At 41.1% G+C, this 16,615-nt stretch overlaps 1 protein-coding gene across 3 annotated transcripts in view; it reads left to right on the plus strand.

Moving 5' to 3' along the window:
* The window catches only part of LAMA4 (laminin subunit alpha 4), a 155,007-nt gene that overhangs the window by 60,913 nt on the left and 77,479 nt on the right, over positions 1–16,615 (plus strand). For 2 of the 3 annotated variants that reach the window (XM_024996679.2, NM_001205965.1), the window contains 4 exons: positions 7,055–7,269; positions 9,216–9,311; positions 11,498–11,649; positions 13,458–13,568. In XM_024996679.2, coding sequence (XP_024852447.1) covers positions 7,055–7,269; positions 9,216–9,311; positions 11,498–11,649; positions 13,458–13,568 — 574 coding nt within the window. The remainder of the gene's footprint in view (positions 1–7,054; positions 7,270–9,215; positions 9,312–11,497; positions 11,650–13,457; positions 13,569–16,615) is intronic. The other variant, XM_024996680.2, reaches the window with a different exon arrangement.

A 16,615-nucleotide genomic window follows, 5' to 3' on the forward strand; every position in this document is an offset into this window, starting at 1 on the left:
GTGCTGCACTCAGTATGCCAGCAAATTTGGAAAACTTAGCAGTGGCCACAGGACTGGAAAAGATCAGTTTTCATTGCAGTCCCAAAAGAAAGGCATGCCAAAGAATGCTCAAACTACCGCACAATTGCACTTATCTCACACGCTAGCAAAGTAATGCTTAAAATTCTCCAAACCAGGCTTCAACAGTATGTGAACCATGAACTTCCATGTGTTCAAGCTGGATTTAGAAAAGGCAGAGGAACCAGAAATCAAATTGCCAACATCTATTGGATCATAGAAAAAGCAAAAGAGTTCCAGAAAACATCTACTTGTTTATTGACTATGCCAAAACCTTTGACTGTGTGGATCACAACAAATTGTGGAAAATTCTTCAAGAGATGGGAATACCAGACCACCTTACCTGCCTCCTGAGAAATCTGTATGCAGGTCAAGAAGCAACAGTTAGAACTGGACATAGGACAGTAGACTGGTTCCAAATCAGGAAAGGAATACGTCAAGGCTATATATATTGTCACCATGTTTATTTAACTTATATGCAGACTACATCAGGCAAAATGCCAGGCTGGATGAAGTACAAGCTGGAATCAGATTGCTGGGAGAAATATCAATAACCTCAGATACACAGATGACATGACCCTGATGGCAGAAAGCAAAGAACTAAAGAGCGTCTTGATGAAAGTAGAAGAGGAGAGTGAAAAAGTTGGCTTAAAGCTCAACATTCAGAAAACTAAGATCATGGCATCCAGTCCCATCACTTCATGGCAAATAGATGGGGAGACAATGAAAACAGTGACAGACTTTATTTTGGGGGGCTCCAAAACCACTGCAGATGGTGACTGCTGCCATTTAATTAAAAGACGCTTGCTCCTTGGAAGAAAAGGTATGACCAGCCTGCTGCTGCTGCTGTCACTTCAGTCGTGTCCGACTCTGTGCGACCCCATAGACGGCAGCCCACCAGGCTCCCCTGTCCCCGGGATTCTCCAGGCAAGAACACTAGAGTGGGTTGCCATTTCCTTGTCCAATGCATGAAAGTGAAAAGTGAAAGTGAAGTCGCTCAGCTGTGTCTGACTCTTAGCGACCCCATGGACTGCAGCCTACTAGGCTCCTCCATCCATGGGATTTTCCAGGCAAGAGTACTGGAGTGGGGTGCCAGACAGTGTATTAAAAAGCAGAGACATTACTTTGCCAACAGAGTTCCATATAGTCAAAACTATGGTTTTTCCAGTAGTCATGTATGGATGTGAGAGTTGGACCATAAAGAAGGCTGAGTGCCAAAGAATTGATGCTTTTGAACTGTGGTGTTGGAGAAGACCCTTGAGAGTCCCTTGGACTGCAAGGAGATCAAACCAGTCAATCCTAAAGGAAATCAGTCCTGAATATTCATTGGAAGGACTGATGCTGAAGCTGAAACTCAAATACTTTGGCCACCTGATGCGAAGAACTGACTTATTGGAAAAGACCCTGATGCTGGGAAAGATTGAAGGCGGGAGGAGAAGGGGACGACAGAGAATGAGATAGTTGGATGGCATCACCGACTCGATGGACATGAGTTTGAGCAAGCTTCAGGAGTTGGTGATGGACAGAGAAGCCTGGAAAACTGCAGTCCATGGGGTCACAAAGAGTTGGACACGACTGCGCAACTGAGCTGAACTGAACTGAGTCCTCACACAGCACAGGGCAGATCATGCATGCTGCAGTCCAACAGTCCTCTACCATCTCACATTGCAAATGGTCGTTCAGTTGCAACAACATCATCTGTTGCCTGAATTATGCTGCTAATTTGAATTTGATTCATTTTATAGTTTTGTTGTGTTTTATTTGGAAAATTTATTCTGGTTTTTCAAGATATATAAGAGTCATAGACATAAAGAGTTACACTTAGTTTTCTTTTTGAAGTACTTAAGGATGATTTAAGCAAACACTGGAAGAGATAGTCTGTATAAATGTTTTCCTTTTCACAAGGATGCATACAACATACATGTTTGTGCAACACTGGTCTAAAACAGGAAAGACATGAGCCTCTTTAGTACTGTGCAAAATAGCTCAAACATGCTGGTCTTCCCAGTAAGGTCCGAGTTATTTAGCCTACTCTGGGCCCTGCCTATCTCTTCCCAAAGCCCTTTCTCACCTGATAATTTAAACTCCCCATACTGGACCTGCTGCTCTTAACACCAGCTGTAGAGCTGGTGCAGCCACATATTGTTGCATTTAGATGATGATCATGGTGATAATGGTAAAAATAATCAGTAATATTTACTAGTGCTTATTGTATGCCAGGTACTGTTGTCAGCACTTTCTTTGCAGGCAATGATACATTTAAACCTCAGAGAAAAATCCTATGAGATACCATTTTCATCCTTATTTACAGAAAAAGAAAGTGAGACACAGAGAGGTTAAGCCATTTGTTCAAAGTCAAACAATTTTTAAAAATCTCTTTGAACTGTGAGCTTCTCAACAGTAGTATCTTATTTATGTCTCTCTTCATTCTTCCCCCATTACAGTATCTAGAATATTGTAGGCACTGAGTTACATTTGTTTCAGTAATGCTTCTTTAAAACTTTTTTTTACTAAAAATCCCAGAACTTTTATTATTCCTTTAAAAAGACTCCATGCAGTGACAAGAGTCAGACATTTCTTGCACCATTTGATACCCTACTTCTCATCCCATGCCTGGAAAATCAAAGACCCAGAATTGAATAGAGGTTGCAGATGTAAGTTATCTTCTGATGCAAATAATTATTAAATGAACAGTCATATGGACAGGAGTTTTGAATCTCATTCTCCTTCAGAGTGACCTTCCCTCTGCTCCTAAGTAGTACATTTTATTTAAAGATGGAGGGGCCTGAGACTCAGATCCTTGAAGAGATTTAATCTAAGGTCACACAATTGACCCTCATTGTTCAATGAAGAGTTTTCAGTTACTCAACATATATGATATCCATGTCTAAGTAGTCCATATTGTCTCTTGTGGCAGCTTTAACGGTGTACCCTCATCCATTCAGCTCTTTGGGGGATTGAGAGACATGCTGAAACCATATGAGGATTTATTAGGTGGCTCTTATTGCTTAAGGATCAGGAAAGAAAAATGGGGCAAATTAAAGTAAATTTAAGGGAATCTGAAAATCTAACAGGAAAGACTAAACATAATATCATCAGAGACCATGATGATGACAGTGACAATGATTTTGATAATGACCTTGAACTTAGAAAAAAATAATGAAAAGGACGAGGAAGCTAACATTTATTGAGGATTATATTATGATTCAGGCTTCCGAGATGGCGCAGTGGTGAAGAGTCTGCCTGCCAGGGCAGGAGACTCAGGTTCAATCCGTGGGTTGGGAAGATCCCCTAGGGTAGGAAATGTATTCTTGCTGGGAATATCCCATGGACAGAGGAGCCTGGAGGGCTACAACCCATGGGCTCGCAAAGAGTCAGACGCGCCTGAACACACACCATATTATGATTTGGTGAATTAGTCTGATTCTTTATGCAGGCATCATGTTTTTCATGATGTTCTGACATAAGCTGTCAGACCTGTTATCTGTACAAAATTCTTCTCATAAGCCCTACTCTTGGCTGCTCCATTTCTCGATTCTTGCCCTGTGACCTGGAATGGGTTACTTATATTTCCCTAGCTTTAGTTCCCAGTCTTTCGTAGGGAAGTGGAGAGCATTTATCTGGTACCTACTGTGTAACAGATACTTTTTTTTCTTTGTTTAATTTAACCCAAATGACTATAGAGCCATGTCCTCCTCAGAAAAGCTTCTGTGCCACCTGGGCTGGGAATTTTGGCACCTTTGATAAAGGCATTCAATGAGGGCTAGAATGTAGCCCTGGGAAGAGAAGCAAAGGAGAAAGAGCAGAGCACAGGGAAAACACTACAAAAACTCCCCAAATAATAGTTTTTCATCAAAAAAAATTTTTTTGACCAAAATGTTTTTTCCAAAAAGCATATCTTTTTTCCCCCCATCTTGCCAAATGATATGATCACTGACTGAAATGACAAAGTTCATATGTCACTGTTTTTTCATTTGCATTGTATATTTATCAGCTCTATTTTCTCTGAGTGAATTAAGTCATTAGTATAACTAGAAATGAAATTACAGAAGCAAATAAAAGTGCATCAGTCCTGGGTACCTGGACTCCAGTGCTGACTCTGAATCCAATTCCTGGTCCTTCTGTATCCTTTGTAATTTACTCTTAGAGGGCAGGAATTAGGCATATTAACAGATAGCATTTAATTACTCACCTGTTATATCATTAATGGGTTAATTAGTTGACTCATTAATGCCATACTTGTGGAGTGAAAAGAGTATAAACTTGGGAGTCCCACTCGATGCTTGAGCCATGTAGTGGTGAACCAGTCATCCAGCTTCTTCATCATCTGGTTTCCTCATCTATAAACTTGGAGTCAGAGGGGGCTTAGTACAAAACCTTTATGTTCTCATGCTATAACATCTGTAGGGTAGAAGTTGGGACTGTGACTTCAGAGTTGCCTCTGAGACTGCCACCAAAAGATGTTCTTGAAATTCAAAGTAACTCAAAGTAGGTCTCTACTGTGGTTGAGATTCTGACTTAGAGAAGAGAGAGTTTGGTTTTTCTCTTGTAGAAAACCAGGAGACTGCCTATGGAGATCAAAAACAGTGGAATCAAACAGAGAAAAGAAAGTAACTGGCACCTGGCTTCTGTGAGTTTGGACAAATCCGTTCACTCCCAGACCTCAGGCTCCCAAGTTGCACACTGAGGTGGCAGATCCACATCCCATTTTAGTGAGCCTAAGAATCCTAATATTCTGTGTGGTGGACTGCAGCCCAGGATAGTAATTCAATCCAGCCGTGAGCTCCACAGAGGAATGATGTATGCTGACTTGGGGACCAGAGGGCCTGTAAACTAGAGGTACAGAGACATGAGTATGAATAACAAAATGTATCAAACATTTCCTCTTTGTGGGTTGTGTGGCACTTAACATTCATTCTTATCTTCTTCATGGTCCTCAGTATCTAGAGTTTGTATAATTATGCCTAATTCCTTTCCTGTTCTTTCAGTGCATAGGCTGTGTGTTTTTCCTCTTCCGTCTCTCCATGCCTTACACAAAATAGACATGAATTGTCCTTCTGTTGGTTGAATTCACTCATTCATGTAAAGCAGCAGCAGTGTGATCCAGGGTGGAGTGAAGAAAAGAACATCAGGGTCAGAGGGTCTGGGTCATATGCTGTCACTTCCTGGCTGTGCGAGACTGGGAAATCAAACTAGCCTCTCAACCTCAGGATGCCAGGCCTGGGTGCCCTCCCTCCTGGGTGTCTGTGGTAACTAAATAAACTTACCTAGTTGAAGCCATGAGATGCAATGCAAGTGACTGAACATACACCATCATTACGATTACATCAAAAAACCGAGACAGGAATAAAGCCTGGGAAAACATACACAAAATGTTGAACAGTGATTTTGTTAAGGTCTTGGGATTACAGGTGTGATTTTTTTTTTTTAATTTCTCTGTTTTTCAAATGTTCTGAATCATAATTCTTTTGCTTTAAATGGAGGTCTTTAAAAATGTGGTGTCTTATTATTACTGGCTGGGTCTTATTGGTTTCCTTGGAAAGTCTTGCTTTCCACTCCCAAGGCCAAGGTTCCACCCGAGGCCCTCCCCACCCAACCCCGGTCTCCGATTCCAGCCCGCAGTCCATCCTGAACTCTGATGCCAACACTGGCTTCACTCACCATTACTTTTATCACACATGAAAACCTTCACTGGCTCTCTTCCTTTTTCTCTCTCTTCAAAACTAACTCCTCTGCCCAACCTTCAGTCCCATGATGGTGCAACTGCACGTTCTTTCCAGCCACTCCCAAAGCTGCTTCAGCCCACCTTAGCCAGTCTTCAACACCAATTTAGGGTCCACAGCAAAACAGGGACAACAGCCAGCCAGAAAATGTGTATGTTGGCTCAAACCGTATTCTTACAAAGTTTGAAGCAACCTTTAAAAACCGAGATTTCACATACAAATCCAAACTTCAACATTTCCTTTAAAAACAGTAAGATTTACAGGACAGATCATTCCCTCACAGGTATCCTTTGGAAACAGTTGATAGGAGCTGAGAAACACCTGCCCCCTCAGATGAGGCCTGTGGTCCCATCACGCTCAGCAGGGCTTCTGCTGGCCTACAGGTTACCTTTTGGAAACAGTAAAGAAAGGCATTTTTCCTCTGGGCAGAGGCAGCCCCACCCAGAGTGTGCAACTTGGCAAAGCCAGCAAAGGCTGGGAAAGTATCAGTCTCTGCTCTCCAACTGGGCTGGATTCTCTTCATTAAGGGCCAGCTGGCATGACCATAGGCATCAGCTCTGCCCCCACAACAAACGCAGCTAGGTATCTGGCCTCTGTAGGCTTATACATCTAAAACCTACAGAGTAATGGCCATCTGGCTCCAACTCCACTTATCTGTGGGACTCCCTCAGCTCTGCCCTCTGCTTCATCTCCACACTGTCTTCTTTCAGTCACAGGGTGGCTGCCAGAGCCGGTCATGCTGCCTGCCTCTTTATTCACCTGCGGATGGAGAGAATGCCTTCACAAAGCCCTCAAACAAGAGCCCGAGCTCCACTCCAACTGAATCAGTCCTGTGCCAAACCATTTTGACTGGGACAGTGCCAGGCACTGATTGGCTCAGGTTTAGTTTATCAGAACAATCATTCTGGCAAGGTGGAATATATACCAGTGATTCTCAGTAAAGGTATTATTAAAATTTTGTCCAGAACAATTCTTAGCTGTGCCCTAGTGGCAAATCTCATGGCCACTTTTAGCATATCTAGTACCACCATCCTATGGCAGCAGTGCATCCCAGTCATTGGGGTGTGACCACAAATGCCCACAAACTGGTTATAGCCAGACACTCCTGCGCCTGAAGGTCTTGCTGAACTGAACAGGCTGGAACACAATGGAGAGGGGGGATTAATTCTGGGAGAACAGTCCAGAAATTCATTATACTTTCTTCTAAGTAGGAAAGAAGACAAAAAGGAAGAAAACTGTGGATGCTCAATTTTTAACGTGTGATTCCCCTTCAGATGTGCTCCTGGTTACTATGGAAACCCCTTGCTGATCGGAAGCACTTGTAAGAAATGTGACTGCAGTGGGAATTCAGATCCTAATCTGATCTTTGAAGATTGTGATGAGGTCACTGGCCAGTGTAGGAATTGCTTACGCAACACCACTGGATTCAAGTGTGAACGGTGCGCGCCTGGGTACTATGGAGATGCGAGGAGAGCCAAGAACTGTGCAGGTACAGTGCTGTGCACACGACTGCAGCCACCCGACAGGCACACGCGTGACAGGAGCAGGCTCTCTGTCAGTGCCAGGTTCAGGTGGATTTCTCTTGGGGACATACTGCAGTTACCCCCTTGACACTTTCCCAGGGTAGTATGGAGTCTCAGGGTGTGCATCCCATATTCATAGGGGTAGATATTTTTGTCACGAGTAGTGTAACTTAGCTCATGGGTAGAATGAACCATGAGACACTTAACACCAGTGACCTTTTGTCTTACCATCTTCATGTCCTTCCAGTTTTGACCAAAGAAGTAAATCAGACTTCTGCAGATAACCTATCATTGACCAGAGGACTGAATGAAAGCTTGTGTGGGTCACATCAATTTTCTTATTCTGCAAACTATGTCTTTCTTTTTAGTTATATTTGGTAAAAGTTAGCATTTCAGTGAAATAGGTTAGCAAATCCAGGAGTAGTTTCATCCCCCTATTTCTTCAAATTATCAGAGAAAATATTTCAGGGATAGTATCTTCCTGGATAGACTTCAGTTAGACTGAAAAGTACCAATTTTATTTGGGATTTCTCCAATCCATTTACCTCAGAGAGTGAAGCTCTTCAGAAGTAAAGTTAAATTGCCTTCCTGCAGGATTAAAGGAAGGCTGAGACTGAGTATTCCTTCCTTCCGCCTTTGAGATGAAGAAGACTGAGGAAGAGGTATTGTGCTCTTGTGGCTTGCTTCAGTTAGAGATACTCTCACTGAAACAGGTTTCCACTTAAAGAGATTTTTAAGAAGTGAAGAGTTTGAAATTGAGAAGAAAACAAATATGATCTGCAGAAGTCACAGAAAAGTAACCATGCCTCCAGGAAAGCTGTGTGCACAGAAACATAGCCCCGAGAATAACAGAGGGAGGAGAGGAACACTGTCCAGTCAGACTAGAAAGAAGTGGGCATCAGAAAGAGGGTTGGCAAAGCCAAAGACTTAAACATTGGCATCCTGATTCTCAAAATATTGACTAAACTCATGTTTAAATGGCATGGATGCAGATCACTCTTAGAAAAGAAGCTAATGTTGGAAGCAATAATGCATGACCTTGCTGAATTGTTTCATAAATCTGAATTTTGTGGAACATTTTAACAGCCAAAATGTAATAAATGTATGTTATCCTTGAAGCCAATATTTTATGATTATTCTGTAAAGACAGTTAAGAGGTGGGAGGAAATTCACAATTCTATTCCAGCTTACTGCTAGCCTACATAACTGAAGAAATCCTTTATAAATATTAAAAATTAATCTCCACCCCAAAAAGCATTCTTGAAAATCATCAATAGATTAATAATGGGCTCTCAAGTCTTCTAAATTCATGTAAATATGGTCCTAATTCTTTTCACAATATTGTTCCCAGCTGTCCCACTGGTAGCTATCATTGGGAGGTTTGGAGTCAGTCTTGCCAAGGGTCAAGCCCTGTAGGAGCCAAGAATCGCTCTTGGGTCCCCTCACTCGCTCCTAGTGGGCGGCTCCTCCCTCACACCTGGCAGTAATCAAACCTAGACTTGAATTAAACTAGAGAATCTGACTGCGATAAAAGGATGACTTGGATTCCAGCTGAATAATGGACTCTGTGATCATTTTGTACCTTGTGAAACTGACCTGGATCTCTTTGGACTGAAGCAGTTGCAGAGTCATGTCAGAATCTCGAAAAGTTGGGAAAGGAACCCTAAAACATTGAGATTTATCTACTTTTGGCCCAGGGTCATCTTTGAAAGTCTCACCAAGCTGGGGCTTAATTGGGTAAGAGGAGTAATCCCTAAATCATGTATTCCTCATGATCTTAAGAAAGAATATAAATTAATCCCCACTGAAGAATTATATACTGATAGCAAGTATTTCTGCAAACCACAAAACATTGTGATACTTTAGGCATTAAGAAAATGAATCCCTAATCTCTTGTTTTTGTTTCCCACAGCGTGCAATTGTGGGGGAGGCCCATGTGACAGCATAACCGGAGAGTGCTTGGAAGAAGGTTTTGAGTCCCCTACAGGCACGGACTGCCCAACCATAAGTAAAAATAACCGTACATGATTGACTAACCCCACTTTCTCTAATATGCTGCAGGTGTAGGATTAAGAAGATCTATGCAATCCCACCCTCTCTAGAAACTGAGTCCCACCGTTGGCTTTAACCCTGTCTGTGCCTCAACCAAATGGACCCTAAGCAAAAGACATTCAGTCCACTTGATTCCAATTGGCAAATAGCAGGTTGCATTTAAACAGCTCTATTTTAGAAAAATTATTTTTTTCAAGTCTTTAAGTTCAACATCTTACTTAGTAGGTAAAGTTGGAAATACAGTTCCCAATGACTGAGTTCATTTTAGGTCCTTTTTCTATATTATATCTTCAGATCCTCAGATAATGTAATCCATAGACAATGCTTTACAACATTTGGTAAACTCATATACCAAGAGATTTAACTTTTCCCCAGATCACTCCAAATCTGAAGTGGCACCAGTAATATAATATTCAGTCCTTATGAAAAGGAGCTGCCTTCTCTCTTTCCTGTCTTTCCTGTCATTCAAATCATGAAAGTGAAAGTGAATGTTGCTCAGTCGTGTCCAACTCTTTGGGATCCCGTGGATTATACTGTCCATGGAATTCTCCAGACCAGAATACTGGAGTGGGTAGTCTTTCCCTTCTCCAGGGGATCTTCCCAGCCCAGGGATTGAACCCAGGTCTCCCACATTGCAGGTGGATTCTTTACCACCTGAGCCACAAGGGAAGCCAAGAATACTGGAGAGGGTAGCCTATCCCTTCTCCAGTGGATCTTCGCAACCCAGGAATCGAACCAGGGTCTCCTGCATTGCAGGCGGATTCTTTACCAACTGAGCTATCAGGGAAGCCCACTTCAAATCATGAGTAGTCCTAATGGTCCAAGAACCTGCTGAAACATTTCAAAACAAATGCCCAGAGCCAGTCTTAATGACTTCTCAAGCATCCTTTAAGCCAGTAGCCTAGAAAAGTCCATGATTGATTTTTAGAAGGATTTAAGGAAAGTTTTGCCTTAGAAAGCCTTCTATCAAGAAAGTAACTAATATTTGGCTTTAAGTAGAGTGTTTTAAAGACTACTTTAATATTAGATATCTCTTCCCCCAAACAAAATCATCTTGGCCTCTCAGTCCCTCTGGGCACAAGAGATTAATATCACGATGAACCCCATATTAGAAGGTGACACAGGATGGAAGGCACAGGCTGGGCAAAGTTTGCATACTGACAGCATAGGTGATCCTCTATGCACAGTCACTTTAAGGACATCAAGGTGCCTGCTTGGCCTCTCTGTGTCTCCTCCACCAGCCTGATGTTCTGGCTGGGGAGTCATTACTTAGACAGAGCATATGAGGAAGACCTCATTAAACTTCAAGTAACAAATTAACATATTAACAACCATTAACCCTTTAGTCTCCATGTATCAGTTCTCTAGACGAGAGTATATCTGGTGGAAAGAGGTTGGAAACAGAAAAATTTCAAAGGGTGTCCTTAGTGAGTGTGTCCTAGGAGGGCATTGGTTTGTGGGGGTGATGACAGTGGTCAGAGGAACTCGAACATGAAATGCAGGAAGCAGTGAGAAACCGCCACCCTCCTCACCACACGTGCAGGGTCGTCAGCTGTCAGAGAGTAATATTAGCAAACAGTGAGGTCCTGCCGATCTATTCAGACAGGAGGTCAGGCCATGGAGAGGCACCGGGCCATCCGTGCAGTGAGGAGAAAGCACTGGAACCTGAACAGTCAGTAAGGAAAGCTGCTGGGAAAGGAGGAATGGCAGGCGAGTTCCATCTTCACTGGCCGGCACCAAGCGGAAACCCACAGCCTGACGTGGAGGGCGTCCTCCCAGACGGCTTTCCCCTGACCAGAGAAAAGTGGGGAGAAGGTTCTTTTCAGCCACCCGCCGTCTCTCAGATGCCTTGCCCTTTGCGCTTCCTTTCCTCCTCAGCTCAGCCATTAGCGTTCATGGTAACCTGCTTTTCAGTTGCATGTTTGTTTTTTGTGTTTTAAGCAGGGATAGTGCCCAACGTACACTTTGGTCATCTGAGGCTCTCTGAGTATAAGGACTAGTTCCGTGGTCCAGAATATCTCCTCAGGAAACAAAAATACGAACAGTATTAACCAAGCAAGGGCATATAATGACCAACTTAGAGCAGAATGCTTCCCAGCTGACCTTTGATTTTGAGGAAATGACATGCCATTGTACCACCAGGCTGCGATAAATGCATCTGGGATCTGACTGATGACCTTCGGTTAGCAGCGCTCTCAATTGAAGAAAGCAAATCCGGCCTGCTGAGTGTGTCATCTGGTGCCGCAGCTCATAGGCACGTGAACGAAATCAACTCCACCATCTACCTCCTCAAAGTATGCAGGAATGGTTTACTTTCTGTGTATTTTCACTCTGGTTTCACAGGGTCACTCCTAGTACCTCCTACCCTTTTGTTATCTGAGTCCAGTAGTTATATTACAGATTGCTAGACCTCGGAAATTATGAAAAGTTGATTAGAGTCATGCGCTCCATCCTAAACCAGGAGCTGTCATCTATGAAAAAGGTTAGCGGAAAATGAAATGACTGAAAAACTAGTATCTACGTACAAAGCTATTGATAGAGGAGAAACACTTATTTTCTTAAGCTGTACATTGGTTACTTAAGTCAACATAGCAAACATACTATTACCTTAACTTCAGTTTGCTATGTTTTCATGGGTTTCTCTGAAAACTCATACACTCTTGTTCTCCATTTTTCCTTTCTTTCCTCCCTCTTTCTTCTGCCCTTACCATTCCATCTCACTGACAAACATTTTTGCTCATTTTTCCATACTCACACACACACTCAAATACACAAGCATGCTCACGTGCACTGTTTCTCTTCCTTGGTCTAGTGGTTAAATCTGATAAGCAAGTTAAAGGCAGACAGTAGTCAAAAACTGTAACAGTGCTTTTAAGAGATGTTTTTTCCCTCTCTAAATAATAGGCTTCTATCACAACCAACAGATACTTTTTAAAACAATGATAATCAGCTGAAAGGTTAATAGAACTAATTCCAGCATACTTTTTTATTTTGTTAGTCAAATTAGCGTAGTGGTTAAGAGCATAAATTTTGACACCAGAATGCCTAGATTCAACTCCCAGCTCTGACACTTACTAGCTTTGTGACCTTGAGTAAATTATTTAACCTCTTTAGTTTTCATTCCCCTCATCTGAAATTGAGGATAATTATTACACCTATCTCATGGGTTGTTGAGAGAATACAGTGAGTTGTTATATAGAGAGCAGTCAGAATAGTATCTAACATAGAAAGTGCTCAATTCTCTGCTTTTAGGAGGTACAAATAATATCCACAGCAATTGTCCAAATCGGCAAAGTGTAGAACAAAACAAAAATCACAAAGTTTTAAAGCTGGATGAAGTCTTAGTAAGCACTCTGTTCCCAGTTTAGGAATTGTTTTTTGTCCAAACTCATCTATTTGGACACATGAAGGCAGTATTCTCAGAGGAGTCACCCAGACTCAGTCCTCTTGATACTGCTTGAATCCTCTTTCCCCAAAAGGACAGCTTCAAGGTAGAAATAGTTATTATATCAGATATAATAATATTGTAGCTGATAGGAAGTCAGTGCCCAGATTGAAGGACTTACTCCAAAGTAATTGAAGGAAAGCTACACCTGGTGCAAACTCCTCAAAAATGGAAATGAAAAGGGCAAATTGTCTGAAATAAAAATAATTGTTCTCCTTACACTAGAAAGAGGAAACTGAATTTCTAGAACTCCATTTTCATTGATCAAGGTGGGTTATCATTTCCTCGAAGACCTGCCAGAATTGAAATTTTAAAGCTCAGACACGCAAAGCCACCGCCCGTCTATATTGAGCCTTTTTGCAAATTTGCAAAAGGTACCCTTTCCCCAGAACCAGCACAGCCCACACCAGATTCTCCAGCCTACTGAGGGGAGCTCACAGAATTTCTGTCCCCAGAGCTCTCAGTCCCCTCCTGCAGACCTCAGATTTCATACCAGCTTGTAGTAGCCTGTGGACCCCGCTATTTTGAGAATAAAGGCTAACTCTGTACTGTAGTCCTCTTACACTGAAAGGGTTTTCTGTGTATTTTTATAAACCTGGTGTGCACATCTACTGACTATGGAAAAATACGCATTTGTTTTTTTTTTTTAATCCACAGACAAAATTGTCAGAAAGAGAAAACCAGTATGTCCTAAGAAAGATACAAATCAACAATGCTGAAAACACAATGAAAAGCCTTCAGTCTGACATGGAGGAATTAGCTGAAAGGGTATGTATTTGGTTTCTGAGACTAACTTCAGTGAGGGATTTAGCTAGTGTAAGACTGGCTAGTCACAAATGATTGAGGCTTAACACAGCCCAGAAAAATGCAGGGACCCAGGTGCCTTAAGATACATCAAGGCAAAACCTGAGGATAAAGTTAATATGTTTGGTCTCTACTGTATCTTCCCATTTTGATTGGTTTCCTTGAAAAACCATGTTTATGGGGAACTTTCGTTGTGTTTGCTGCTGGTAAATATCGTTGATATGTATTTCACTTGGATATTCGTTCAAATGTTTGCCTTAACATTTTATGGCTAAGAGCAATAGAGCATCTAGAAGTAAACTTTATTATATAGCATATAAACTTTAAATGCTTGCTACAGGATGCATTAAATAATGAAAGAGGAGAAATTGTGTTGAGAAAGCAATTTTGCAGTTTGGCAGGGGAAAAAGAACACTTTGGACCCTCATTTTTTACCATATACTATTAATAAAATGAACTTCGAACAGATTAAAGACTTTAGTTTAAATCTAAAATTTTCAAGAAAACAGAACTAGATAATTATTAAATCTTGAAAGGAAATAAAAATGCAATTAAATACAGTATGAAGAATTATAGTAAAAAGAAGAATAGATTTGACAAGGTAAAATTGCAAATACTCAGTAAAACAACTAAATAAATGAAAAAAAGTCAGTGAGACTAAGAAAAATGTTGAGGGAAATGTGGCTTCTAAAAGCTCTCACAGATTAACAAAAACATTAAAACATGAGCAAAGTCATTCCCCAAGGGTCTAATGGAAAAATTTCCATCTAATAAAAAAATAGAAAATGCAACTAAGCTCCAAGGCACCATGTTTAATATACTAAAATCTTTAACACATTTTTTCCCCTGATTATGTTCCACCAGTTCTGCCCAGAGTACCCTGGAATTTCTGCTTTCAGATACTAATATTTGACATAAACTGTTGTTCTTTTCAGAAACAATTCTCATTTTCTGCAAAAATAGTGGTTAAAATGACTCTGATAATCTCTTTTGACCTTGGACCTCTTAAACTAAGAGATTATGCTTCTAAAAATATGAATTACTTTAATTGAATCCTTGGAAGATTCAACTGCTTTTAAATGCATATAAAAATTGAGTCCCCCTTTCTCCATGCAACCATCAACATTTGAGGAGCAGTGAGATCTCTTAAAGTTCAAAGGAAAATACCATGAAAGAAATCTTTGTGAAAACTCATTGTCATTTCATTTCTATGTCATGGCTGGAACTTGCTGGAAGTGTCTCAAATTCTTGAGGAAATGTTTTCACCAAGATTAGTTCCTCCCATAGCTTAGACACAGAGTTACTGATTGTTTTCTTATACAGTTTTCCTATTTCCAATATTAATTAAATTCAGGTTTTCATGGGGAGGAAATAATGTAAGCTTCAAAGGAATATCACAGTAGAAAAGGCTCCTGAGCAACAAGAACAGACCACCAAAGCAGGAAGTTGATGATGAAGCTACTAGAACATTCACCCAGTTGTTTCCATTGATTCTTACTGAAAATAACATCCTTCTTGTTGTGACATCAACAGTCCTGATGGTACAAGAACCTGCTGAAACATTTTGAAACAAACACCCAGAGCTAGTCTTAATGACTTCTCAAGCATCCTTCAAGCCGTTGGTCTAGAAAAGTTCATAATTGATTCCTAGAAGGATGTAATAAAAGCTTTGTCTTAGAAAGCCTTCTATCAAGAAAAGTTCACAATATTTAGCTTTAACTAGAATGAAGAATGTCACTGTAGATTCCCACAGTGTGATAAAAATCACAGTAATGTTGCCTCTTAAAATTGAAAATGTGGTTGATCCTTGAACAACATGGGTTTGAACTTCGAGGGTCCACTTACACATAGGTGTTTTTTGATACTATGGTGCAATGGTATTACATGATCCACAGTTGGTTGAGCCCAAGGGTATAGAACCTCAGATATGGAGGGCCAACTGTGAAGTTACACGTGGATTTTCAATTGTATCAGTGCCCCAAACCCCTGCATTGTTAAAGGGACAACTGTATCCTCTGTATGCAAAGTATCTGTTACATGAATCTAATGTAACCCAAATCTCACAGTTTACATTAACTTAAAGTTGCTGGGTTTTTGCCCCAACTTCCATATCTAAGTCCTCTAGCCCTCTTTTGATAAATCCTACTGCCTCTTCCCACCCCGTACTTAGGGAAATTTACCTGCCTCCTGAGAAACCTATATGCAGGTCAAGAAGCAACAGTTAAAACTGGACATGGAACAATAGATTGGTTCCAAATTGGGAAAGGAATACATCAAGGCTGTATATTGTCACCCTGCTTATTTAACTTATATGCAGAGTACATCATGCAAAATGCCAGGCTGGATGAAGCACAAGATGGAATCAAGATTGCCAGGAGAAATATCAATAACCTCCGATATGCAGATGACACCACCCTTATGGCAGAAAGCAAAGAGAAACTAAAGAGTCTTTTGATGAAGGTGAAAGAGGAGAGTGAAAAAGCTGACTTAAAACTCAACATTAAAAAAATGAAGATCATGGCATACAGTCCCATCACTTCATGGCAAATAGATGTGGAAACAGTGAGAGACTTTATTTTCTTGGGCTCCAAAATCACTGCAGATGGTGACTACAGCCATGAAATTAAAAGACTCTTGCTCCTTGGAAGAAAAGCTATGACAAACCTAGACAGCATATTAAAAAACAGAGACATTACTTTGCCAACAGAGGACCATATAGTCAAAGCTATGATTTTTCCAGTAGTCATATATGGATGTGAGATTTGGACCATAAAGAAGGCTGAGCACTGAAGAATTGATGCTTTTGAACTATAGTGTTGGAGAAGACTCTTGAGAGCCCCTTGGACTGCAAGGAGAGCAAACCAGGCAATCCTAAAGGAAATCAGTCCTGAATATTCATTGGAAGGACTGATGCTGAAGCTGAAGTGCCAGTCCTTTGGCCACCAGATACGAAAAACTGAGTCATTAGAAAAGACCCTGATGCTGGGAAAGATTCAAGGTGGGAGAAGAAA

The sequence above is a fragment of the Bos taurus genome, chromosome 9, assembly GCF_002263795.3.
Source record: "Bos taurus isolate L1 Dominette 01449 registration number 42190680 breed Hereford chromosome 9, ARS-UCD2.0, whole genome shotgun sequence".
Taxonomy (NCBI): domain Eukaryota; kingdom Metazoa; phylum Chordata; class Mammalia; order Artiodactyla; family Bovidae; genus Bos; species Bos taurus.